The 27,034-nt window shown below is 45.2% G+C and overlaps 1 protein-coding gene across 1 annotated transcript in view; it reads left to right on the top strand.

Annotated features, from left to right (window-relative positions):
* Window positions 1-7,147: 7,147 nt before the first annotated feature.
* MGST2 (microsomal glutathione S-transferase 2) overlaps window positions 7,148-27,034 on the top strand; it is a 67,120-nt gene continuing 47,233 nt past the window's right edge. The window contains exons 1-2 of the mRNA XM_075544812.1: window positions 7,148-7,363; window positions 19,803-19,902. Coding sequence (XP_075400927.1) covers window positions 7,309-7,363; window positions 19,803-19,902 — 155 coding nt within the window. The 5' untranslated portion in view covers window positions 7,148-7,308. The remainder of the gene's footprint in view (window positions 7,364-19,802; window positions 19,903-27,034) is intronic.

Genomic DNA, 27,034 nt, shown 5'->3' with positions numbered 1-27,034 from the left:
CATGCTTGTGGATTGGAAGACTCAATATAGTAAAGATGTCAATCTTACCCAAGGCGCTATATAAGTTTAATGCTATTCAACTGAAATACTAACAACCACCAATTTCACATGGAGGGGTAAGAAGCCCAGAATTAGCAGAGAATTACTCACAAAAAAGGACAAAGTTGGAGGACTCATTTGACCTGACTTTAACTCCTACTACACAGTCACAGTGGTTAAAACAGCATGGTACTGGTATAATGACAGATACTTAGAACAATGGAAAAGAATATAAAACCCAGAAATAAAACCATCAGCATATAGGCAACTGATCTTGGACAAGGGCCCAAATAGCATCAAATGGGAGGTGGATCTCTCTTTAACAAAGTGGTTTTGGAAACAATGAATATTCATTTGTAGAAAAATGAAACAATGTTTACCTCACTCCATGCATAAGAACAAACGCAAAGTGGATTCACAGACCTTGAAGTAACCCCCCAAACTATCAGGACCATCAAGGAAGGAATCAGGACAAACCTAAGGGTACACACACAGGTGAACTTAAAATCAACAAGTGGGGTATACCAAGAGGGTAATAAGAGAGCCCACAGACTAGGCAAGGATTTTCAGCAATGACACAACAAAGGGCTTATTACTAAAATCTACAATACCCCACTAGCCTGCAAAAAGAGGAAAATGGCTAACCCCCTGAGCAAGTGGGCAAAAGACCTGAAAAGAAGTTTCACTAGGGAGGAGACGTGAATGGCCAATAAGGACATGAGAAAATGCTCCTAATCATTAGCCATCAGAGAAATGCAAATTGAAACAACCATGAGATACCATCTAACACCCTGGAGGTTAACCCAAATCAGAAAATCAGAGAACAACAAATGTTGGAGGGGATGTGGCAAGATAAGAACTCTCCTCCATTGCTGGTGGTCTACACATCTAGTCTCTGTGGAAAGCGATCTGGTGATATTTAAAGCAAATGGAAATTGAGCTGCCTTATGACCCAGCTAACCATCGACTGGGCATATACCCAGAAGAGGTTAAAAAAAAAAACCACAACCAATTGTATGCACTCCAATGTTTATTGCAGTGCAATTCACAACCACAAAGAACTGGAAACAACCTAAATTTCCATCGATAGACCAGTGGATTAGTAAATTCTGCCACATACACACAATGGAGTACTGTGCATCACTAAAAAGCACCGGTGATCACACGAAACATGTTGTTTCATGGGAAGAGTTGGAGGAAAGTATGCTAAGTGAAGTTAGCCCATCACAAAAGGACAAATACAACATGAGTCCAGTGAGGTAAGTATAATCAGCACAGTCGGTATAGAAAAAAAGCCACTTATCTTACAATAAATGGGTTGAGGTATAGGTCAGACCAAACTCAAGGAGGTACATGTTATCCCAACACAAAGAAGGGGAAAAGGGGGAAGGGGAAGGGATAACAGGAGTGGAGGAGGCAGGGAGATGATGGCATGGGGGGCGAGGAGCAGGGCACTATCCCAGGGGGAGAGTACTGGTTATGTCTCCATAGAATTGGGAGTGTGCATACAGACCTCACCATGGCTCACCAAACCATGGGGTCTGTAGGAGAAGAACACATGGAGAAATGCATGAAAGGCTGGGCTACAGGGCCGGCCCCAGGCAGAGCCAAGCTGACCCCCCCCCCCCCAGAAGTTTGTGCAACACAGAACAACACTAAACCTAAAGATTGGGGAGAGGGGCTAGCATACCACACCCACCCAGAAGCAAACCAGAAAGGAAAAAGAGAAAGAGATGGTCCAGACCCCATATTGGCACACCAAACCCGGAGGATGATGTTGCTGCACAGAGCTGCTAAGGTGCAAAGAAGACTGTAGGGCGGACAAATGCTCAAGACATGTTGTCCCCTTACTGGAGCATACTGTGACAGAGGACAATACTGGGGACATCTGACAGGGAGTTAGTCAGTCTGAACCCCCGCAGTGTTGGCAAACCGAGAAGGGAACATAACAGATCCGCAAGGGGAGCAAAACCAAGCCACAAAGTCCCGAAGGAGTCCCCAAAATAGACTTCAGGCTGGGAGAGCCAGCTCCTGAAATTTCCCCAGGACCAGTGGGGAGATAGTCATAAAGGTCAGTGGACAGACCTGGAATTATGTATGTTTCCCCCCCCCCCCCCGAATCTTTTGTTTTCTTTTTGTTTAGTCTCTGTTATTGTTGGTTTGCCTACTTATATAAGATAGGCATGGGATGCAAGCTCGAGGGGAAAGCAATGATACCAACAGTCCTGGAGGGGGTTTGGGGGAGAAGGAGGTGGAGGAAGGGAACAATGCCATAGACAGGGGAACAACTAGGGAATTAAAATAAAAAACAAGGAGGGCGTAGAGATCTTGGGAGTGTTGGAGCAACAGCAATCTAGCTGGGAGGAATTACTAAGGGGTAGAAGTAGGGTGAGCATTATGGTGAGCAGGAGGAAAGTAAAAGGAAACAGAAGAACCATCTAGGAAGTAAAGCTATGGATAGAGGTATAAGCACAGGTATGTACATTGTAAACTCATAAACACAGAGGTATTCGCCTCTGTACATATATTTCTACTGCAATAATCTGAGGTTGTGGAGGGACTTTGGGCCTCTGCTCATATTTTCCCTCAATGCAAGACACTTTGTTCTAACAAACTGGCATTCTGTGATGCTCACCCTCCTAGCACAATTGCTGAAGACAAAACGAGTGCATAAACAAATGTGAAGAAAGTGGATGGTGCCTGGCTATTAAAAGACATAGTGTCTGGGGTCTTAAAAGCTTGAAGTTAAACAAGCATCCATTTAGCAGAAAAGCAATAAGCCCACATTTGCTGAGAACGAATGGGGTCCGAGCAGAGACCCAAAGCCCATCTGTACACAGTGGGACATATCCCCACAGAAGGGGCACAGGGAAAGGACGAGTCAACCAGGGCACAGTAAAGCACCGATGAAACACACAATATTCCTCTGGTTCCTTGAGGCTTCTTCACCCCCCACTATCATGACCCCAGTGCTGTTCTCACTTAGGGCTAGACCAGAGCATGTACACAGGTACAGAGAAGAGCTAAGAGCTCACAACACATGGAATTCAGGAACAGGAATGGCTATATCAGATGGGTAGGGGGAAGGTAGGGAGAGGATGGGAGAAAAGGTGAACCGATCCCCTCTAGGGGGAAAAACAACATAAACCATGGGTGAAGGGAGACAGTGGTTGGTGTAAGATATGAAAATAGTAGTAATTTATCATTATCAAGGGGTCACAGGGTGGGTGGGTAGAGTGTCTAGAATGTCTAGAAAAGAATGATGGCAACATATTTACAAATACGCTTGATACAATTGAAGTATGGATTGTTATAAGACTTGAAAGAGCCCTCAATAAAATGACCTTTGAATAAAAAATTTTAAAGATGATATTATATATAAAAACGAACTAGAAGAATGTTGTGTGTTCCGTTGGTGCTCTGCTGCACTCTATAGTTCTTCCATTGTGACCCTTCTGTGAGGGAATGTCCAGTTGTCTACAGATGGGCTTTGGATTTCCATCCAGACTCCCATCATTTGCATCGATATATTTGTTTGTTTGGGGTCTTTGATGCCTGATATCTGAGCCCATGGACACATCATGATCACACAGGTGGGTGTGCTTCTTCCATGCGGGCTTTGTTGCCTTTCCTCCTAGATGGCCACTTGTTTAACTTCAAGCCTTAAGACCCCAGATGCTATATCTTTTAATATCTGGGCACCTTCAGCTTTCTTCACCACATTTGCTTATGCACCCATTTTCACTTCAGCAGTCGTGTAGAGAAGGTGAGCATCACAGAATGTCAGGCTATTAGAACAAAGTGTTCTGGCATTGAGAGAGTGCTTGAGTAGAGACCCAATGCCCATCTGCTACCTTAATACTTAACTTTTTTTTTAACTAAAAGATGATTTTATTGGGGGCTCTTACAACTCTTATTACAATCTATACACCAATTGTATCAGGCATATTTGTACATGTGTTGCCATCATTCTTTTCTAGACAATTACTATCTATTGAACCCTTGGTACTAGCTCCTCTTTCCCCTACTCTCCCCACCCTCATGACCTCTTGATAGATTATAAATTATTATTATTTTCATATCTCACACCAACAGCAGTCTCCCTTCTCCAATGTTTTCTGCTGTTCTTCCCGCTAGAGGGGTGTGTGTGGTTATGTGTTGATCATTACAATTTATTCCTCCTTTCTCCCTCCCACCCCCCTCCTTCCCACTACCCTATTGGTATAGCTATTCCCGTTCCTGTTCCTGGTCTCCATGCATTGTGAGTTTGTTTTTCTCATCTATACCTGTGTACATGCTCCTGTCTAGTCTGAAGTGAGAAGCAGAACTGAGGTCATGAGAGTGGGGTTGAGGAAGCCTCAAGGAGACTGAAGAATATTGTGTTTCATCGCTGCTTTATTGCGTCCAGGTTGACTCATCCCTTCCCTGTGACCCCTCTGTGGGGGGATGTTCCATTGTCTACAGATGGGCTTTGGGTCTCTGCTCCACCACCCAACACCCCCTCATTCTCAATGATATGTTTTTTTGTGGTTTGTTTGTTTTGGGGTTGTTATGAGTCTTCTGATGCCTGTTATCTGGTCTCAACAACACCTCATGATTTCACGGGCTTATGTGCTTCTTCCATGTGGGCTTGTTGCTTCTTTGATGGATGGCCTCTTGTTTCACTTCAAGCCTTTACAACCCCAGATGCTATATCTTTTAATAGTCGGGCACCATCCGCTTTCTTCACCACATTTGCTTATGCACCCATTTTGTCTTCAGTGATTGTACTTGGAGGAATAATTAACATTTAAATATATGTACATAAACCTATATCCCTATTATTATATATTAATATATTTACGTATGTACATGCCTATATTTATACCTCTATAAATATATTTTGCCTCCTAGTTCTTTCCTCTATTTCTTTTTACAGAAAAATGTATTTCTTTTGTTATGTTAATGAAGCCCTACCAGAGTAGAGTGGGTTCTAAACCTAATCTCTTCTTAGTGGTGATTTATTAAGGAGAGGGGTAGTGGTGAACGCAGAGATACAAGATACACAGATCTGCCCTATCTCTTACCATCAAGTTGACTCTGACTCCTAACAATCTTATGGGTTGTTGAGACATTTTGGTTGTTGAGACTATAAATCTTTCCAGCAGCAGAAAAGCCTCATCTTTCTCACTTGGAACAACTGGTGGATTCAAACTGCTGACCTTGTAGTTAGCAACCCCAAATCCATAATCCATTTTACCATCAGGTCTCCACTATGTGACCACAGAAGTAACTGGAAAGGAATGCCACACATTGCCAACGTTCTTCGGAAACCAGGAGAGAAGCCCACAGAAGGAACAGACACAACTGAGCCCTTGGTTTAGGCTTTTAGCATCCAGGAATTTGAGAAATAAAATTCTTCTTTAAAGCCACTCGCTTGTGGTACTTTTTGTTACGGCAGCAATAGATAACTAAGATAAATATCTTTCTTTATACGACAAGTACTCTTCCAGATACTGTATGTACTTATTTAACACGCGCAGAGCTCTCGCTATGTGTTGGGTGATATTTTTTAAGCACTTAATAAACATTAACTAACTCGATTCTTGTTAAAAGCCTTATTTCATTTAAACTGCCCTTCAGCTCTGAAAACGTGTTCCCAGTGCCATTTGGTAAAGCTGAGGCTCCGAGAGAGTCAGAAGCTGGATGAAGAGTCCATCATGGTAAGTGTCTGGCCGGGAGCCCAGGCCCTGGCTAGTAGGAAGCTGAGGCAAGCTGGCATTCCAGCAGCCCTGGGGCCTCCCTCTGAGCCTGGCATGGAAGGAGGGAGGGAAGACAGGGGGCCCACAAGAAAAGGAAGCCCAGTCTTGTGTTTTGGAAGCTGAGTTGTTAAAGGGCCCACTGACTGGGCTGACAGAGAGAAGGGAACTGTGAGGAGTGGACTGTCCAGAGCAGGCATTGTCAAACTATGGCCCACGGGCCACATGCGGCCCACCGAGGACATTTATCTGACTTGCCAGGTGTTTTTGCCCCGTTTTTTTTACTTCAAAATAAGATATGTGCAGTGTGCATAGGAATTTGTTCATAGTTTTTTTTAATTTAACTATAGCCCAACCCTTCGACGGGTCTGAGGGACAGTGAACTGGCCCCCTGTTAAAAAAGTTTGTGGACCCCTGGTCCAGAGGTTGGAGGAGTAGGGGCGGTGGGAAGCCGGTGTTTTTTCTGGGAGGGGTGGGTGGAGCATCGCTCTGACTGTGGAGAGGTGGTGAGCTTCCTGTGACCTCTGGTCCCTAGTGTCCTAACAAACCGGGTGCTGTTGAGTTGACGGTGCGTCAAGGTGACCCTGTCTGTGTAGGGTTTCAGGACAGATTAATTTGCGGATGTAGGTCACCAGGCCTTTCTTCTGAGGCACATTGGGGCGAACTCAAACCTCCAACCTTTGGGTTCACAGCCAATGTGTTCACGATTTGCACCATTCAGGAACTGCAATATCCTACTGGTGGTGAGACGTAAATCACCAGTAGCTGAGGAAGCTCTGCTTTTTTAGAGTATGTGTTCTAGTTCCTTTCATTAAAACCAGAAACATAGTCAGCAGGATGATGACAGCGGGAGGCTGGGCTTAGGGATCTGCTGGGCCTGGGCTCAAATCCTCTGTCTGTCTTTACTGGATGAATTAAATTAGCATCCGCATAAATTAGTATTTATATCTCAACACAACCCAAACCAAGCTCATTCTCACCAAGCCCATTCCTATTCCTAGGAGGGAGTAGAACAGCCCCTGTGGATTTCTGACACTGACTGGACAGCAGCCCACTGAGTCGCTCCATTCTTCCACAATGGATGGCAGAAAGGCTTGACAACGCTGCGGGGAAGTAGGGTGGTGGAGACTGGCTGGCAACAGATGGATCTGGAGGTTGTTGGAGGAGGAGAAATTGTAAACTTGCTGATCAAGCTCAGAAAACCTCCTACCACCGAGTCAATTTCGATTTATAGGGACCCAATGCGTTTCTGAGAATGTGAAACTAAGGGAGCAAAAAGCCTCATCTTTCTCTCTGGGAGTGGCTGATCTCATGGTTAGCAGCCAATCCCTGGAAAATAAAACTCTGGAAGCCACTCCTGTGATAAAGACCTGTGATTGGCATCCCAGTCTTCCTGCTTTCCGGATCTTGGTTTCTAAGCAAACGTCGCTTGGCTGCTTGAATCATCGTAGAGTCAGATGTGTGCTTCTTGTCTTTCTCTGCCTCTTGCTTTCTGCAAATAGCTGAGCAAACCCGGAACCTCCTGTGAAAGATGGAGAATTCCATCCTGCTGGCCGCCGTGGCGATTCTCTCTGCCTGTCAGCAAAGTAAGAGTCATGGGACTGTGTGTGTGTTTGGTGAGAGAGGGGGGGTGGTGGGGGAGAGAGAGAGAGAGAGAGAGAGAGAAAGAGAGAGAGAGAGAGAGCGCTCTTCGGGGAGGGAGGGCAGGAACCCCAGGTCTGAGTTGCATACTTGCCGGTCACTCTGGGCATCAGTAAGAACACAGCCCACTTAGGCTCATCAACCTGGGCACATGGCACATTGAGGGCCTTCGGAGGCCAGCGACTCTGCCTAGGGTGTGGTTACAACCCACAGCATCAGTGCAAAGGGACAACCGCAGTGTGCAAACCTAGAGGAGATGAAGCATAAACATTTGTTACAAACAAATGTGCCAAAGGGAACGCCGTGCCTGCTTCTAAGCATGCTTGTGATTTCTTCCTGATATTTTAATTAGTGTGTTTTCTTAAATAAATTGCATATGGCAGGCATGATTAAAAAAACTCCCACAGAAATATAAGCCTCAGATTAAATAATTAATTCTAAATTTAAGAACACCATCCCAATAGGAATATTTTCTATCCCAATTGCCTGCTTAAATAGGGGTTTTTTTCCCCCCGCAGTGGGAGCCACCATTTCTCAACGATATTATCTTATCTGTGATACCAACTTCAGATGCATGCTAAGTGGGGTGGGGGTGGGGGACATCTAAATCCTAATAAGCAAGACTTCTAAGGAAAAGTGTCTATGCGGGGCTCCAAGAGGTTCCTGGGAACATTCCTTTATCTTTTGAATCATTATTTCCCACAAAGTTTTAGAAGCCCCCTCATATTGCCTTATTTTTAGAAGAGCATTTTCAGGAGAAAGGCTTTCCACTCCCACAGAGTGTTACAGTCTCAGAAACCCACAGGGCCAGTTCTACGCCGCGTGTAGGGTTGTCTTGCATCAGAATTGACTTGAAGGCAGCGAGTTAAGTTTCATTTCGCGCACCAGGAAGTAGGGCCGAGTCGCATGGCCCAGGTTAGCCGAATTGCCGGAGTCAGGAAACACCCCAAGAAGAAAGTCCAGATCTCCAAGCACACCTCATATCCTGCCCAGCCACTCTGCCTTGTGCATTTATGCAAATTTACCTGCTGGCACACATGTTGTGGTTTGGCTCACAATCATCTCCAGAATTAGGCAGGACGTTTATTATCAACTAAAATAGCACTTGATGCCTAACCCAGCACCAAGTTCACTGCCATCGAGTCAACGCCGACTCATAGTGCCCCTCTAGGATAGGGTGGAACTGCCCCTGTGGGTTTCTGAGATGACAGCTGTTTACGGGAGTAGAAAGTCCCATCTTTCTCCCTCAGAGCGGCTGGTGGTTTCCAACTTCAGACCTTGCCGAAGGCAGCCTGACAAGTAACCACGCTGCCACTAGTGGCCTCTCCTCACTGCCATCGAGTCAAAGCTGACTCACAGAGACCCCCCCCCCCCCATGGGGTCCCGAGATGGTAACTGTTTCCTGGAGTAGAAAGCTCAGTCTTTCTCCCACAGAGCTGCTTGCTGGTGATTTTGAATTGCTGCCCATGGGATTGGGGAGCAATGTGTAACCACTACACCACTAGTGTCCTTAGCCGAATTTTAGGGTTTTGCAGAAGAACAGAACTGGTAAGCTATATATGATAAACCAAAAACCCAAACCTCCTGCTATTGAGCTGATTGTTTCCCATAGTAATTCTAGTTAAGGTTTCTGAGGTTGTAAGATGAGACAGCCTCATTTTTCTCCTAAGGAGCGGCTGGTAGGTTTAAACTGCCAACCTCAAGTTCATAGCCCAATGCTTACTGCAAAGCATAGAAACCTGGTGCTTTCAACTCATGGGGACCCCATAGGTATCCTAACAGAACTGTGCCTCGTAAGAGTTTCAGCGGCTGAGTTCTCAGAGGTCGATCACCGGGGCTCGCATTCGGTTACAGCTGGTGTATTAATGGCTTACACCCCCCGGGGACTCCATGTGACGGCGTGTGCATTTATTTTGAAGGAACTGGTGCATGTGATGATGGGGGACTGCAACGTCCAACCTCTATAAGCCAGGTGGCAGGCTGGAGGCTGCTGTAGTCCTGTGCCCCAAACACAAGACCGGCTGGTGGAAGGAGAAATGTAGCAGAGTGAGGGCACAAGGACTCTGGAGGCAGAATACACCCTAGCGCAGTGGTTCTCCACCTTCCTTTAACACAGTTCCTCATGTTGTGGTGACACCCAACCATAAAATGATTTCCGTAGCTACTTCATCATTTGGCTACGGTTATGAATCGTCACGTCCATATCTGATATGCAGGATGTATTTTCATTGTTACAAATTGCACATAATGAAAGCATAGTGATGAATCCCAAAAACAATATGTAATTATATACTGTGAAATATTTATTTCTAATGACAAATAACTGAAATTTTGCCTTGAAGCATGTTGTAGCCGGGGTAACAGTCTTAGATTAACAATAGTAAGCTACATTGCTACATGGGGCGACAGTGTGACTAGAAAGCCCACGTCAATGGGAAGGTTGAGACAGCATCTTTCGCATCAGATCAGCATAGCTGCATGTGGGCGGACCTGCCTGGAGAGGGATAGAGGAGTGATGTCTTGGGTCCTAAGACCATCAGGAATGTGTGTTTTCCGATGGTCTTAGACAACCCCTGTGAAAGGGTCATTCGACCCCTCAGGGGCTGCCCTGACCCACAGGTTGAGAACCGCTGCCCTAGAGAAACATTCTCCTCTTGCTCTTAAGACCTTCGACCGATCAGACGAGTCTCACCCACAATTAATGGAGGGTCATCGGTGTTACTTAAGGCCAACTAATTAAATCACCTGTCACACGTAGCTGCTTCACAATAGCGTTGGGACGAGCGTTTGAGCAAACATCCTGGCCCGATCGCCTGGCCAAGCTGACACGTGAAACTCAGGACTGCAGCGGTCAGCAGGGAAGATGAACGATGAGGCTGGACAGTGAGCGGGTATTAGTTATCGAGCGCGGCTACACCTGAAACACTACAGTGGACAGATTTTACAAACACATTTAGTCTCCCACAGTTCAGGAGAGAGACTGGGAGTGCACTTTGAAGGTGCTTACTCCAGGGGAAGGCTTTCTGTTGGCTGGCTTTGGAGGAGCTTCTTATTCCTTGCTTCTTTGGGGATCTTCATGTCCTAGGGTGTCCCTCGTCTCCCACCTCTGCTTTCCCTTGCGGAAGAGACAGCCCATTCCCAAATGAAGCGATAATATCATGATCACAGGAATACAGGGATTTGGGGCACACCCAGTCTAGTCCAAAACAGAGAGAGAGGAGGAAGAATCAAAAGACATAATCGATGATCTGGCTTTTGCATTGTTTTACAAATGATGGGTATGTGTTGGTGGTAGAAGCACCTCGGGGTTTGAAGCCAGACAGATCCTAATCTGTCTGGTCGAAGCATTTATCAGCTGGGTGGCCCCGGTCTGGACATTCTGCCCTTCAACGTCCTACTCAAAGGGCATGGTGCTCAGCAGAGCACCGCAGAGGTAGTGCTCATTCCGGCTTCCTTCCCCACAGAGGGCGAACTGCTGCTGGACCATTGTGGGGAAGACGATGACTGAGGCTGGATGGGTGTCGTGGGCTTCTCCATTAACGCAATCCCAAAGCCCTTGTCCTTTGGACAAAGTTAGCAAGCAATGCACCTGGAGACTGCCTCCCTGTAGCTGGGGCTGCTGTTGCATAGCCCTCGTGGCATCGTGGCGGCGAGTTGGACTGCCAAGCCCACGGTCAGCAGTTCGAAATCACCAGCTGCTGCTGCTGCTCAGGAGCATGTCGGGGCTTTCTCTTCCCGTCAAGAGTGGCAGTCTTGAAAACTCACAGGAAAAGTTCTACCCCGTCTACAGGGTCACTATGAGCCCGACTCCATTTGATGGCAGTGACTTACATGCCGTAACATAAAAATGACAAATAGGTACAACGTCATAGCACCTAATGAGCCAGGTACACGTGAGCTGACTTGGGTGTATTTGCTGCTCCAAAGTGAACAGATCCACATCCCCCCTCCCCGCCCCACCACATCCAAGATTTTGACTCTCTTTCAGCTTTCCTACAGAACCGAAACCTCTTTTCAAATGTACAGTCTTCAACAAGGATGGGGTACCCACAGTTTTACTTGTGCTTACTGACTAATCTGTGGTGAACAACTGGACATCTTTGCTATTGCTTTGTAGAAAACGTTTCCTTGTGACTTTAGTACCGGCGTGTTCTCCATCCAGCAATTCATGTGCACGTTGTTTTATGGAATCGTGGTCCCCACCAGGTTACAGCCTGATCCCCGCTTCCTTCCTCAGATGGTTGCTCCTCTCACCCTCATCCTCGCTCCAGCCTCTGGCCTTTATCCCCGGGCAGATGCTGCCCCTTTCACCCACCACGGTTGTTCTGAGGAGTGCATGCTGCCCAGGGGTTGCCGTTCCCCGTGGGTCTGTCTAAACAGCTTTGATGTCGGCTTTAAAGGAAGAAAGAAATTGCTTACTATAGATTCGCCAGTCAGCACAGGTTAGCCTGTGTTTAACTTGCTTATTGGGCAACCTGCGCCTGAGTGGATGGCATGACGGAGTAGACATTTATTCTCTTCGAATCTAGGAGGCCCGTGGTCCAATCTCAGGACACTTGTTCCAAAGGAATCTCTCTGCCTGTTCTGGGGGAAGGTCCTTGTCACTCCAATGCCTGTGTCTCAGTTTGTGGTGATTAGGTGGTGGTGTCTCCTCATGTGTGTGTGTGTGTGTGTGTGTGTGTGCTTCCTCTTCTCTTTTCTATAGCAGAACAGCATTGATTTAAGCACACCCCACCCCAATACTGCCTCATTCATGTCCCTGGAGCCCATTTCCCAGTGGGATTATAACCACCTGTAGGGATTTAAACCCATATGTTGGGAGGAGTGGGTGTGGCAGAATCCAGCGCCAACAGAGGCTGTCCTCCCCTCGTGCTTAGTGGGTTCCCCAGAGGGAAACCCTCCGCAAAAGGAGGCAAAGTAGTGTTTGCAGTCTCATCAGGTCAGCCCATTCTCCTGAAGTGGTCACCACAGCCACAGCCTCCTGAAGTGGTCGCCACAGCCACAGCCTCCTGAAGTTCCTAACCTCAGAGAGCAGACGGGCCTTCCTCCCCTTTGGGGCCTGGACTGGAGAGCTCAGGGGGCTGGTGGTGGGAGGGGGCCCCAATGCTGCTATCAGTGGATGTATTTCATTTACTGAAGCCCCTCCCGCCCAGTTGGAGTGGTCCCCTAGGGAAAGCAATCCTTCAAACACTCACACTTCATTTGTTGGAAGCTCTAGGTTCTTGGCCGTTGCTAATTTAGAACAAACCCCATGAGTATATGTGCTTCATTGTTTCCATGTTGGAGGGGAACGAAGAACCTTGCCAATTTTTTTTCTCCCCTCCAAAATTTGGTCAAAGTACATATAGTACATACAAATAGCAGAATTTGGAATAGCCAAGTCCTGCTTTTTTGTTGCCCCCCTTCCCTCTCAATAAACTTCAAAACAAACTCATTGCCATTGAGTCCCCGTGGGTTTCTGCGACTGCAGCTTTCTACGGGAGCCAACAGCCTCATCTTTCCCTCTCAGAGTGACTGGTGGTTTTGAACTGCTAACCTCTGGGTGAGCATAACCACTATGCCACAATAGATCCCCTCAATAGATCAAAAGAAATCAAACCAAACTAAACCTACAGCCACTGAGTCAATTCTGACCGACAGTGACCTTAGATGGGGTTCCTGAGATCTCTACAGGAGCAGACAGCTTCATCTTTCTCCCTCAGATTGGGGAGTGGATTTGAACTGCTGATCTTGCAGTTAGCAGCCTGATCTTCTTAGTAGATCCAACTGGATCCATGAGCAAAGTTGGTCTCTCCAGACGCTGGCCGCCCTGGGTTGAAGACTCCATGCCTCCATCCTCTGATAAATCTCTCAGGCTTTGGATAAAGACCCCAATCCCAAGCGTTCACACACTTCTGATGTTCAGCTACACCTTTTGAGTCCTAAACAACCGCTTGTTTACAGCAGAGGGGGTTAGGGGAGGGGGAGTGCCCTGCTGTGAGAGCCCTTTCTAAACCAGATTCAACATTTGCAGGCTTCTTGATGGAAGGGAGATAATATCCTCTTTCAGGAGGGAAAATATCACTCCTGATAGTATAACACACAGCCAGAGGTCTTAGCTACACACTTGGTGTGCAGTTTTCAAAGGACGCTATTTTCAAAGCTTTGGCAAGTAAGAAATGGTTTGGGCACTCTAAAAGAAGTGAAAAGGGAGTAGTATTGGGAAGAAGCTGAAACTGGATGAAATAACCCAAAGGGAAAAGAGTAGAACCCAGAAATTAGCTCAGGGAAAGAAGGACAGCCGGCGAGAACTAGTACATTCAGAACCAGACGGAAGGTGAAAGTACACGTCTGAACATGAGAGGCTCACAGAATTAATTATAAGGTCAAACCAACCTGACATTAGGCTGTTAGCCTCAACGTTAGCCTTTCAAAACCACCAGCTGCTCCATGTGGGAAAGACGAGGTTTCCCATTCCTGCACAGAGTTACTGTCTCAGAAACCTCCAAGAGGTCCTGTAGTTCGATCTGTAGGGTTGATTTGGCGACGGAAAGAAGGCAAAGGTAGAAAACAGTTTCAAAGACTTATTTCAGAGTTCCCGGAGAGATTCACAGGTCCCTAAATCAGGAACAGAGAGGTAGGGAAGAGCAGAGAAAGGGATGGGATGGGAGCATCCTGAGCTCCCTGGCAAAGGTTCACAGGTCCCCAGTTAGGGGCCCATGAAGTCACACTGTCCGGGTGAGAGGTAGAGTTTTATAGCTCAGGTCTGGGGGAAGGGAGTAGCTGAGGAATTTTTCATTGCAGATCTGTAGCTGAGCAACAGCATTCAATGTTATCTGCAAAGGCTGGCTCCATGCTTCTGCGCTTGAAGGCCACTGAAGAGGAGGAGGGAGGCCTGGTCTCCCACAGTCTTGAAGTACTTTCACCAGCTCCTAGTATCTCTTCACTCACCTGCCCTGTCAGCTCCTGCTCCCGCCTGTCCTATCGGGTCTGCAGGAGTCGGGATTGACTCGATGGCAGTGAGCTTGGTTTTTGAGGGCAGCATTATTGTGGCCGAGTGGACCTGACTCATAGTGAACTCAGAGGGCAAAGCAGAACAGCCGCATAGGGCCTCCCTGGCAAAGGGCACAACTTTGTTTGCTGAGAAGGGAGAGGACTGGAAGCATTTACAAATAAAGATCGAAGGCTTCAGTAAGGATTGCACCTCACCACAAAGAAGACAAAAATCCTCACAGCTGGACCAACAAGCCACATCATGAAAACAGAGAAAGGATTAACATTGCTAATGATTTCATTTTATTTGAATCCACAATCAATACCTTTGGAAGCAGTAGTTCAAAAAAATCAATCGACATCAGAGCATTGAATATATCTTCTGAAAAAGACTTCTTTAAAGGGTTAAAGATGAAAGTGTCTCTAATGCCCCCCCCCCGCCACTATCATGATCCCAATTCTACCTTACAAATCCGGCTAGACCAGAGGATGTACACTGGTAGAGGTAAGAGCTGGAAACACGGAATCTAGGACAGATAAACCCCATCAGGACCAATAATGAGAGTAATGATACCAGGAGGGGAAGGGGAAGGTGGGGTAGAAAGGGGGAACCCATCACAAGGATCTACATATAACCCCCTCCCTGGGAAAAGTGGGTGAAGGGAGACATCAGACAGTATAAAACATGAAAAAAATTTAAATAAATTATGAAGGGTACGTTAGGGAGGGAAGGTGGGGAAGGCAGGGGAAAAATGAGGAGCTGATACCAAGGGCTCAAGTAGAAAGAAAATGTTTTGAGAATGATGATGGCAAGAAATGTACAAATGTGCTTGACACAATGGATGTATGGATTGTGATAAGAATTTTATGAACCCCCAATAAAATTATTTTTTTTAAAAAAAGGATCAAAGTGGTCACTTTGAGGACTAAATGTGCCTGACCCAAGCCGATCACTTCCTGTGCACGTGAACGCTGGGCAGTGATTACGGAAGAAGACTAGATACCTTTACATTATGGGTTTGGTGAGAAATCTGGAAAACCACTATGGACTTCCACAAGAAGAGAGACATCTATCTTGGAGGAAATGCAGTCCCAGTGCTCTGTAGAGCCAGGATGGCGAGACTTCGTCTCTTGTACTTTGGGTATGTTCCCAGGGGAGAACACGCCAGGATAGGGAGAGCATGCTTGGTAAAGCGGAGGGTCAGCAAAAGGAAGGAAGATCTTCAACAAGATGGATTGACACCGTGGCTGCAGCGATGGACTCAAACAGAGTAACCGTCGTGAAGACCCTGCACCAGGCAGGATTGCATTCTGTTGCAAACAGGATTTCTGAGTCGGACCTGACGCAAAGACATGGAACAACAATCATCTTGATGGAAGGAGCCCTGATGGCAAAGTGCTTGGCCACTAAAAGGAAGGTCAAGGTTGGCATCTCATGGAGAAACACTGTGGAGGAGTTCAACTCTATTCTGTACATGGTATTGAGTTGGTTCAACTGGTGGCAACTGCTTTGGTTTGGAATCTGTACAGAAACTCAAACCAATCTCTCTGCCATTGAGTCAATCGACTCATAGTGACCCTAAACGACAGGGTAGAACTGCCGCTGTGGGTTTCTGAGACTCTACCTCTTTATGGGAGTAGAAAGCCCTGTCTTTCTCCCACTGGTGATTTCGAACTGTTCACCTTGCGATGAGCAGCCCATGGCTGAACCATTAGGCCACCAGGGCTCCCAATCTTTGCAGAAGCCGATTGAGCATCTTTTCTTTGCATCGAGCAACTGCTGAGTTTGAACCTCTGATGTTTCAGTGAGCAGCTGAGCACTTAACCATTGTGCCACCAGGGATCAAGGATTCAGGGGTTCTAGGATTGATACTTGTATTCACCTCTGAGTCAGTATCCACTTGCCAGCAACTAGCGACAACACCGCAAATGAAGGAGAAGCAAGCCCCGGCCATTTCCTAATAGGGAAACCGAGTCAGGCAGGGAGTCCATGGGAGACACAAATGGGGCAGGAAGAGAAAGAGCTACTGCCAGAAGAAGGAAAGCTGTGTGGGCCGGGGTGTCTTCAGAATTCAGGTGGAAAACTTCCAACTGCTCATTATTTGTGGACCACAACTTTTTGTCAGAATCAACTTTGTTGAGGAATATTGACAAGCACATATTTAAAGCATACAATTGGATATGTGTAACATAAAACATATTCACTGCCATTGGGTCCGTTCCAACTCGTGAGTAATCTAAGTTGTTGTTGCTGTGAGGGGTTGTCGAGGCAGTTCAACCCGCAGCGATGCTGCGTTCAGCCAATCGGAGTGCTGCCCAGCCGGGTCATCCTCGCAATCATTGCTATGGCTGAGCTCGTTATCATCAATCGCTCTGCCAATTCATCTCGTTGAGAACCTTCCTTCTTTCTCACCGATCCTCTGCTTTACTGAGCATCGTGTCTTTTTCTTGGGACTGTTCCCTCCAATTGTTTACCGTGCATATGTTGATGGGTCCGTCTATGTCTATCGAGTCCTGGTTGCACAATGGCTAAATGCTTGCATACTAACAGAAAGGTCGGTGATTTGAACCCACTGAGGTAGTTATTGTGCCAACCTGGCCGATAAACACATGTGGGCTTAATTGAAGGGTGAAGGGATAAGTGGCTCCGTGAGCCTCGCCTTTCTAGTTCTCAGGCCTCTTGCTTTCTGATGGTCACACCAGGGTGCAGCTGCCTTAGCCAGTTCCCTGCTTCAGCTGGCAAGCCTCACTTCCTGTGAGACATCCCCAAGGAGAAGCCGCATGGACCTACCCCGATGCAGCCCTGGGTGCTGGAGCAGCAGTGTGGAGACCCCTGCCAGCACTGAGGTGCTTACACATTCATTGGCTCGGCTTTCCTCTTGCAGTCGGCATCATTGCATGTGTTTTCTGAGATGGAGGAGGTCTTTGTGGATTGGTGTTGGACATATGGGTTAATGGGTTAATGTTGGACTTGTGGGCTTGGGTAGCACTAGGTTGGGATGTTTTCTTGATGTGCACTTAACCTTTATATAAAACTCTTTCTTATACATTAGTTTCTGTGGATTTGGTTCTCTAAAGTACCCAGGCTAACACACCCACCATTCTCATAATTTACTCCTGTAAAAGTTACAGCATAGGAAACCCTATGGGGCCATTCTATTCTGTCACATAGGTTTAGCATGACTTGAAATCGACATCAGGGCAGGTACACAGCAAAAGCATATTGAGACACATGCACATCAGGCAATTTTATTAACAGATGATTCATGTGCCATACAATTCAATGGTTTGAGTATGTTAAAAAGAATTGTGCAATCATCACCAAAATCAATTTTAGAACATTTTCATCCTCATTTGTTATTAGCTCCCCAATACATATACTAATTTAGTTGACTCCTGAGATAATTATCATCATCAAGCTAATGAACATATCCGTTATCTCCCAAAGTGTTCTTCTGCCTCTTTGGAACCTAGCCCCCCATGCGTCTCTCTCATCTCCAGGCAACCACTTTATATCATGCTTTATATCAATAAGAGTCATTGAAATATTGAGAATTTAATAGGGATGAAACCACAGAGTAGGGCACACCCCACTTTAGCTTGGCTTCTTTCATATATATAATTATTCTGAGACTCTTCCATATTGTTCCTTGCATCAAAAATTCTTTCCTCTTGAAAAACATGTTTGGAGATGGGTTATGGAAACAACTGTACAATTCTGTCTCACATGATTGAAATATAGACTGGTGTGATACATGTAATAACTCCAAATTCACAGCAAATTTAAAAAAAAGCATAGATCCAAGAATGGGTTTAGGACTCAAACTAAATCTTAATTTAAGAACAATTCATTCTAACGTCATGGGCCTGTTCAATACTGACCTTCAGGAAGGTAACACAGAAGATATGAATTTAGATGGGGTCTGGCTATCAGATAAAATAGTGTCTGGGGTCTTAAGGGCTTGTCTCCAAACAGGCAACCATCTAAGTAAGATGTCAACTAAGTCCACATGGAAGAAGCTCACCATCATCAGTCACGAAGGATTGGAATCCATATAATCAGAAGTCGAAGGAGGGATCAGAATCAAAGTCTAAATTGTGAGAATGCGGTGTGCAAAAGGCGATGGATGACAGTGGGGGTCCAAGATCCATTTGTGGAACTCCCTAGGAAATACGCCTCCAGAGAACACTCCCTGTCTAACACTGAGAGATGGAAGGAAAGTGGTCACTAAACAGAGTGCTTGGGAGTGGGGTGTATAGAAGATGAAACGCATGAATCTGACTTGAACAGTTAAAATTGTGTCAGTACATCCCCTCTGTGATGCAGGCTGCACCTGATCTGGTTTCCAAAATGTTCTGTATTTTTGGCTTGTATTGTTCAGTTTTTGCTTATTCATATTAGAGTGTATCTCAGGGGTGCTAAGTCACTGGAGGTCACCCTCTTGAAGCTGTGTTATATGCTTTCCCATCTTTCAGTATATGAAACCCAGGACTGATGAACTTATAGGGACAGCAAGTCCAACTAGGGGTCCTAGGGGAGGGGGATGCAGTGGTGGAGGTAGGGTACGACAGAGATGATGTTAAGGAGTCCATGTAGAAAAAGATTATTTGGAAACTGATTGTGGTAACAATTGTATGAATTTGCTTGATGTGATTGAAATATGGAATGATATATGTATTAAATCCCAACTAATTAAAAAATTGTGACAAAATTGTTCTTTCCTTGTTCTTAGGTGTTGTCAAGTTGTGTTTGACTCACAGAGATTCCAGGAGACAGAGTTGAACTGCCCCATGGGCTTCTTGGTTGTAATCTTTATGAGCCCAGACCTGTAGGCCTGCCTCTATTGGAGTGTCAGGGTCTTTCGCTCAGCCGCTAGGCACTTGGCTTTTCTGTCACTATGTAGCTTCCCATTTTATAGACGTACCACAATTTATTTATCCGTTCACGTGTTGATGGACATTTGAGTTGCTCCTGTTTCCCAGATTCTATCCACGTGTGTCTACAAATCTTTTATGGGAATATGCTTTCAGTTTTCTTGGATTTCAATGGCTGTGTATGTGATTTATTTATTTTTGGACAATATATGTCTAACTAAAAAATGTATTCCTAATTGTTTTTCCAAAGTGGTTGTATCATTTTATATCTCCCTAGTCCTCTCTTGGTGTGGTCTGTCTGTCTATTTTTATTTTTAGATTTTAGTGTGTGGGAAACAGATGAGGTCTTCTACTTCCGTAAAGATTTTCAATCTTGAAAACGCACAGGGGCAGTTCTACTCTCTCCTGTACAGTCGCTATGAGTCGGATTGACACCATAGCTGTGGTTTGTTTTAGGAGTAGCTGTGTAGTGTTCTTTGTTGTGGATTAAATTTTCATCTCCTTAAAAACTAATGAAAGATTCCTTGTTATTTGCAGGTTATTTTGCTTTCCGGGTTGGAAAGGCAAGTTTAAAATACAAAGTCACCCCCCCAGAAGTTACTGTGTCACCAGCGTTTGAGAAAGTCTATCATGCACAGTAAGTTCACAGTAGAAATTTTCATTTAAAATTTGGGAAAGTCAATATGTGAATGGAGAGTTTCCCCAGTAACATGTGCTGACTGCCCTGGGGAGGCCCTGGGACCCATCTTGGGAGCTGCTCTGTCTTCAACCAGGTATGTATCCCAACCGTAGCCCCATTTCTGCTCTGGGAACCCCCCGGTGCCAAAGATGATTTCATTTGCTACCGATCGTGCATGCAGGACAGTTTTCTTCAACCTCCCATGTCCTTCCTAAAGTTCTATATATCAGAAAACCCTTGGGTATCACTATGACCCTGTGCCAAGGGTCTTTGCCCTCTGGATAATATGTCTTTATCTTCCTCTTGGATTGTTTTAGATGATAATGACTATTTTCTTTAAAAGAAAAGAAGGTGGTCCTGAATAGTGGGAGCAAATGTGGGAACCAAACTAAAAATCATAGAAAAGTCCAGGTTTACAGATCAGACAGAGACTAGGGGATCCTCTGATACTATGGCCCAAAGTCAGCCTTCATGTCTGAACTCATCTCGGTGGTTTAATCGTCAGCCAAACAAAAGCTGGATCTATAAGGGGGAACAATAACTCTGTTGAGAAACATCTTAGAATCATTAGCCAAAGGTGATCAAAAGGACACCCTTTCCCTAAGGACAAAGTTCAGAAGGTTAGGAAGGAAGGAGGCATAGATTAAGGAAGTAAGTAGGAAGTGGGATACATGATCTTGCCTTGTGGAGGGCTCCCCACAACATGTGTATGAACTGCTTCAATGCAAAGTCAACGATCTACTCTGTAAACCTTCACCAATTCACTATAACAAGTTAAAAAAATACTCAAAGCCATGAGGCTGTATGAAATCTTCAAGGGAGGGGGTGCAGATGAAGAGAGGAGGGCCAAGGATTGACCCTGGAGCCTTTCAGCATCAGACCATCAGGAAAATATCAAGAAAGGGGTCCAGCAGTAAGGCTGAGGTAAAGGAGGTCTTCAAAGCTTTTTTAGATGTCTGGTGCTTCCTCATTGGGTGGCTCCGTAACTTTAAGAATGAGGCATTAGAAAGCAAATGTGCATGGGTGGGACTTCCTGGAGAGTGGGGTTGATTATTGAATAAAGAGGGCTGATTAGGAGGGAACCTTTCTTCTGTAGCCCCCTCCCCCCAAATGCCAGGTCATCTGTCTGACACAATTTAGCTTCTCCACAGAAAACTCTTTAAACCTCCAGTTGTGAATGTGGGGCAGGGATGGGCCTGACTTCTAGTGGTCTTGGGTGTGAGCATAAAGATTGGTGGGGTGGGAAGGGTAGTGGCAGTTGGATTTCCACTGTGTAGAATGTAGATTTTCAGTGTAAAATTTCACTCCCATCCTCCATGGGTTGTGAAGTACCCCAGCCTGGTTCAGTTTAATGACGATAAATCTCCCACCTCTTCCTGACATGGAAGTTGGGTTTCCAGGTGGTGGTGGAGTGGAGTGGAGAGGAGTTGTTTAAATCCTCCTCTTTCAACAAATTCTTCTGTTTTCAGTCTTTGGTCACCAGATACGTAGTGCCTCTGATTCCCAAACCTCTTGGAACAATGATTGCTCCTATCTTCACTGATTCTGGTGGTGCATGTGTTGGGTTGCTTGTCACTGGGGTGGTGGCTTGAGACCACTGGCTGCTCTGTGGGCCCAAAGTGAGATTTTTTTTCTTATGTAAAGATTTACAGCTTTGGAATAGACCAGGGGCAATTCTATCTGGTCCTGTAGGGTAGCTATGAAACCAAACTGACTTGATGGCAATGAGTTTTTGGTTGATCGCTCGTTCTTACTTCTTCAGGGACTTGTGTTTCATCATTCTGCATGCTGCCATCTCAGCTAGAGCCCTGATTGTATAGCGGGTATTAGTTGGGCTGTGGTCCACATGGTCAGCCATTCAAAACCATCAGCAGCTCTGCAGGAGAAAGACTGGGCTTTCTGCTCCTGTAAACTGTTACAGTCTCAGAAAGCCCACAGGGGTGGTTATGCATCAATATTGACTGGATGGCAGTAAGTTTGGATGTGTTAGGGTTCTCTAGAGAAACAAAACCAGGACACACATATATATGGATAGGTTTATATAGTGAGAATGAATATAGCAGCTAATTAGTCCACACAGCAGTACAGAGTGTTCAGTCCAACTCACTTTCGTGGAACAGTTAAATACTAAAGGTTCTTCCTACTCACACCAGCTGCTGGTCCATGCTCAAGGAAGCAGACAGCAAAGTGGCCAGCAGGAAGTATGGAGTCTGCCTGCAGGCAAGAAGATCAGAAGCTCAGAGTCGGCCACAGGCTGCAGACATGACAAGGCAAGGAGGGGTGGCAGCAGTAGAAAGATGAGATGTTGAGACATAGGAAAGTTCATTAGCACAGCAGTGGAGCCAAGGAGGTCACAACAGAGCCTCAGGACATAGAGATGCATAGCCCAGCAACAGGATCCACCTCAATCCACAGTTGGCTCTGGCCACAGGTAGTATGTAACTCAGGCAGCAGCAGGCTGGTCCAATCACCAGGGAGAAAGAGGAAGAGGACAGCCTCACAGAGCCATTTATTTGGCTGCCCTCCAATCAAGCTGCAACCTGATTGACAGGCTCAACTCCACCACCCACATGTCCCTACGGGAGCCATGTGGGCACAAAATTCCTAACTATGACATTGGAATTTCAGGTTTTGTGCCATCTGAGCTGTTCTCTCCCCTGCGCCCTGCGCTCCCTCAGAAATGTGCTAGCAACCCTCTTTGCCTGTGTGTCTGTCTCCCTTCTCTTTGTTCGTGCTGGCTTTCTACCTACTTTTTATGTTTACTGGCATTTTACGGACGTTTAAGGGGAGAGAGGAAATAAACATGGGTTCATGAGAACCTCCTAATATGATTTCAACATCCCTTGAACATTAATTTCAACCAAAAAGGAGCCCATACGCAAAGCCCTTAGTAATCAATAGTATCTAACGAGAATTTAGTGCATTTTTTAAATGTTAGGTTTATTTTTATCTTAACCCTTTATTCTGAAAGTGATACTTTTTATCCACTTAGGAGGTAAATTTTTCTCTTTTTAATTTGCTTGATAGGAGCTCTGGTGGCGCAGTGGGCTCAACTTCAGACAGCTAACTGAGAGGCCAGTGGTTGAAACCCACCAGCCACGACTCACGGGGAGAAAGAGGCGGTGTCTGTTTCTGTAAAGATTCGTAGCCTGGGAAACCCTTTGGAACACTTCACTCTGTCCAGCAGGGTCTCAGGAGTAGGAATTGACTCAGCAGCAGGGGGCGGATAACTTTGTTGAAATAATAATAATAATAGATTTATTGAAAAACATTACGTGGCATGTGGAAACACTAATATTTCCACTATGGTATGTCAGTGTTTCAAGTTGAGACATACAGGAGCCCTGGGTGGTCTAGTGGTTATGAGATCTGCATGGTCAGCAGTCCCAAACCACCCGCAGCTCTGAGGGGAGAAAGCCTGGGCTTTCTACTGCCAGGAACAGTTATAGTCTCGAAAGCCACAGGGCAGGGTGGGTGTGTGCTCTGAGTCAGCAGTGACCGGTTGGCAATGAGAGAGAGACAGTGGTACTCTTAGAAATCTCACCAGCGGAGAACATTCTGCATTTTCCTGTTGGAGAATGTTGGGCAGGTTAAATCTCTAGTACTACTTCATGGTTCTATGATCTGGGTCCTGGGAAATTCTTCAAACCTAATTTTCTTTCAAGTGTTTGCTCTGTCCCCAAATTTTATAGCCGGCCTCCCCTTGTCCTAGAGATACAGCTGAACACCATTTCCAAACATTTCTCTGAAGTGGTTACTTATAAAACAAATGCACAGGGCCCAATTTTTGTTAGAAGTATCTTATTTGATTACTTAGGGCAGGGCAGGAAGGGTTAAAAGCAATAGGCAGCCAATAATGGGTGGGAGGAATGAGGAGGTGGTGGGGTCACCTTTCATCTCTGAATTACATTGAACAGCTTTCTGTTGGTTTGCTATAAACCTTTTTTCTATTTAATTTAAATTTTAATAGTTATATTAGCATACAATTTGCATACCATGCAATTCAATGGTTTGACGCTACTAAAAAGAGTCCTGCAATCATCACCACAATCAATCTTAGAACATTGTCTTCATTTTCGGACTCTTCCTTATTATTAGCTCCCTATTTCCTAGCAACACCCCCTGCCATAACTCTGAGAGACTATTCATCTCGTTACTGTCTGTATAGATCTCCTGTAAAGAAAATCAAACGGCTCTCCCTTCACCCCAACAACAGTAACCAAAGAAAACACAGAAAAACCTCAATCCAAATTATTTTAAATTTTAGCCATTAATTCATTTTCCAGTGAACTCTTTCTAAGGGCAAAGTGATTCACATTCCTGGTCAATGGTCAAAGGGGATTAACCGGAGGCTTACTCCACATAGGGACCCTGAAAATAAATTTCCTCCCCTGATCTTAGATTTTATTATTTACAATCCTTGGATCACACTGGCTGGTGTGGATTTAGCTGAGATCTCTCACTTAGATGGCTACTTTAAAATTTTTATTTTATTAGGGGTTCATAGAATTCTTATCACAATCCATACATATACCATCTACTTGTTTTTAAGATAAGCTTTTAAGACCCCAGATATTATTCTTTCTGATATCTGGGTACCATCTGATTTTTCACTACACTTTGCTACAGCACTCCTATCTTTAATGATCCCTTCACGAGGGGAAGTATAAAGCAGGAATCATCAATAACAACTGATTGTTCTCAGATTGGAGCTTACAGTTAAGTGTGAGCTCAAAATCCATTCATATATCTATATTCTATTTTAGGGGCAGCATTACCAGCTTTTTGAGAGATAATAAAAATAGCCTCCATGGGGTCTTTGGTAATTCTAGTAATAAACTAAACTCGCTGCCTTCTAGTTAGTATCAACTGAAGGCGCCCCGATAGGACAGGGTAGAACTGGCCGGTGGGGTCTGAGACGGTAACTCTTCACAGAAGTAGAAAGCCTCATCTCTCTTCCATACAGTAGTTGGTGGCTTCAAAGTGCTGGCCTTGTAGTTAGCAGCCCCAGGTGTAACTGTTACACCCCCAATAGTGATAGCATTACATTAGCCAATGGTATAGAATGCAAAATACTATTGTGATAAGGGGGAAATTCACATATGAGATAGCTTTGTAGAGGAAACTCTGTTGGTTTTCATTGGCCAAAGCAGAGCACCTGGCCTCTTTGAGTCCCGTTTCATCCTCTTTTCCCAGTCTGTTTAGTCTATCAGCTCACTGAAGCCTATGTACTATGGGTGACCCTGCTGGTATTTGAAATACCAGGGACATAGCTTCCAGCCTCACAGTAACCCACCACAATACGCAAACTGACAGACAGGTAGTAGGATCCCTGAATTAATGCTTGGATATGCTACAACCCTTAACTTGCCTTAGGGTTATGATGAATCTGGCCAAAGCAGATTAGATTTCCTGCTAATAAAACCCTTTAGACAGGCTCATGTTAGTACAGCATACTCTGGGAAAACTCAGAGCCTGTTCGGCTACCCAGTCCTCCATGGGAGCTTGCTTGTTGTTGTTAAGCGCCACTGAGTTGGTCTGACCTACAGCCAGTCTCTGCACAACATAAAGTAGCACCGCCCAGTCCAGCAGCACGCACACAGCTGTGCTTGACATCACTGTTGCAGCCATGGCACCAGTCCATCTTGTTAAGGGCATGCCAATTTTTCAATGCCTCTGTTCTCCATCAAACATGTCCTTCCACAGGGACTGCTCTTTCCTGACAATATGTCCAAAGTATGGAAGACAAAGTTTCACTACCCTTGCCTGTAAGGAGAACTCTGACCTTACTTCTTCCAATACAAATAAGCTTGTCCTTGAGCGGTCCGTGGTACTTTCAATATTCTTCTCCGGCAGCATAATTCAAATGCATTGATTCTTCGTTGGTCTTCATTCATTGTCCAACTTTCACATGCATATGAAGTGACTGAATATACATACCATGATTTAGGTCAGGCACATATTAGTCCTCAAAGAAACTTCCTTGCATTTCAATACTCTAACGAGGTCTTGTGCAACGTATTTACCTAATGCAGGATGTCTTTTGATCTCTCGACTGTCGCTTTCATGAGCATTGACTGTGGAGCCAAGCAAGACAAAAATCTTTGACAACTGCATCCTTTTCTCCACGTATCATGATGTTACCCATTGATCTAGTTGTAAAGATTCTGTTTCTCTTTACATTGAGTTGTAATCCACACTGAAGGCTGCAATCCTTGATCTTCATCAGCAAGTGTCTCATGGGCTTTTCATTTTCAGTCAAGGTTGTATCATCTGCATATCAAAGTACGTTACTGAGCTTTGTTCTGATCCTGATGCCACCTTCTTTTTCATATAATTCAGCCTCTCTGATGATTTTCTCTGCATACATATTGAACAAGTATGGTGAGAGGATACAACCCTGACACACACCTTTCCTGATTTAAACCACGCAGTCTTCCCTTCTTGCATTCCCACAATTGCCTCTGATCCATGTTCAATGTCTGCATAAGCACAATGAAGTATACTAGGATTCCCATTTTTCTCATGGTTACCCATAGGTTGCTAGGATCCCCATAATCTAATGTCATTGAATAGTCAATAAAACACAAGTAAACAGCTTTCTGGTATTCTCTGCTTTGAGCCAAGATCCGTCCGACATCAGCAAATGATATCCCTTGTTCCACGTCCCCTTCAGAGTCCAGCCTGACCTTTTGGCAGCTCCCTATTATGTACTGCTGCAACCATTGGATGATCTTCAACAACATTTTACTGGCATGCGATATCAGTGATGTTGTTTGTTGATATCTGCTTTGTGTCACATCACCTTCCTTTGAAATGACCATAAATATGGATCTCTTCCAGTCAGTTGGTCAAGTAGCTATCTTCCAAGTTTCCAGCCACAGAAAAGTGAGTGCATCCAGTGCTTCCTCAGCTTGTTCAAACATGTCATTAATTTCTGGAGTCTTGTTTTGGGCCAATCCTTTCGATACATCTTGAGCTTCTTCCTTCAGCATTATTGGTTCTTGCTTCTATGCTACCTCCTGGAATGGTGGACTGTGGGCTAGTGGGATGTAGTCACTGCAGTGACTGTGCATCTTCCCATCTGCTT

The sequence above is a fragment of the Tenrec ecaudatus genome, chromosome 3 (assembly GCF_050624435.1).
Source record: "Tenrec ecaudatus isolate mTenEca1 chromosome 3, mTenEca1.hap1, whole genome shotgun sequence".
NCBI lineage: Eukaryota > Metazoa > Chordata > Mammalia > Afrosoricida > Tenrecidae > Tenrec > Tenrec ecaudatus.
The sequence above is the reverse complement of the archived record's forward strand: the minus strand, read 5'-3'. Positions and strand labels throughout refer to the sequence as shown.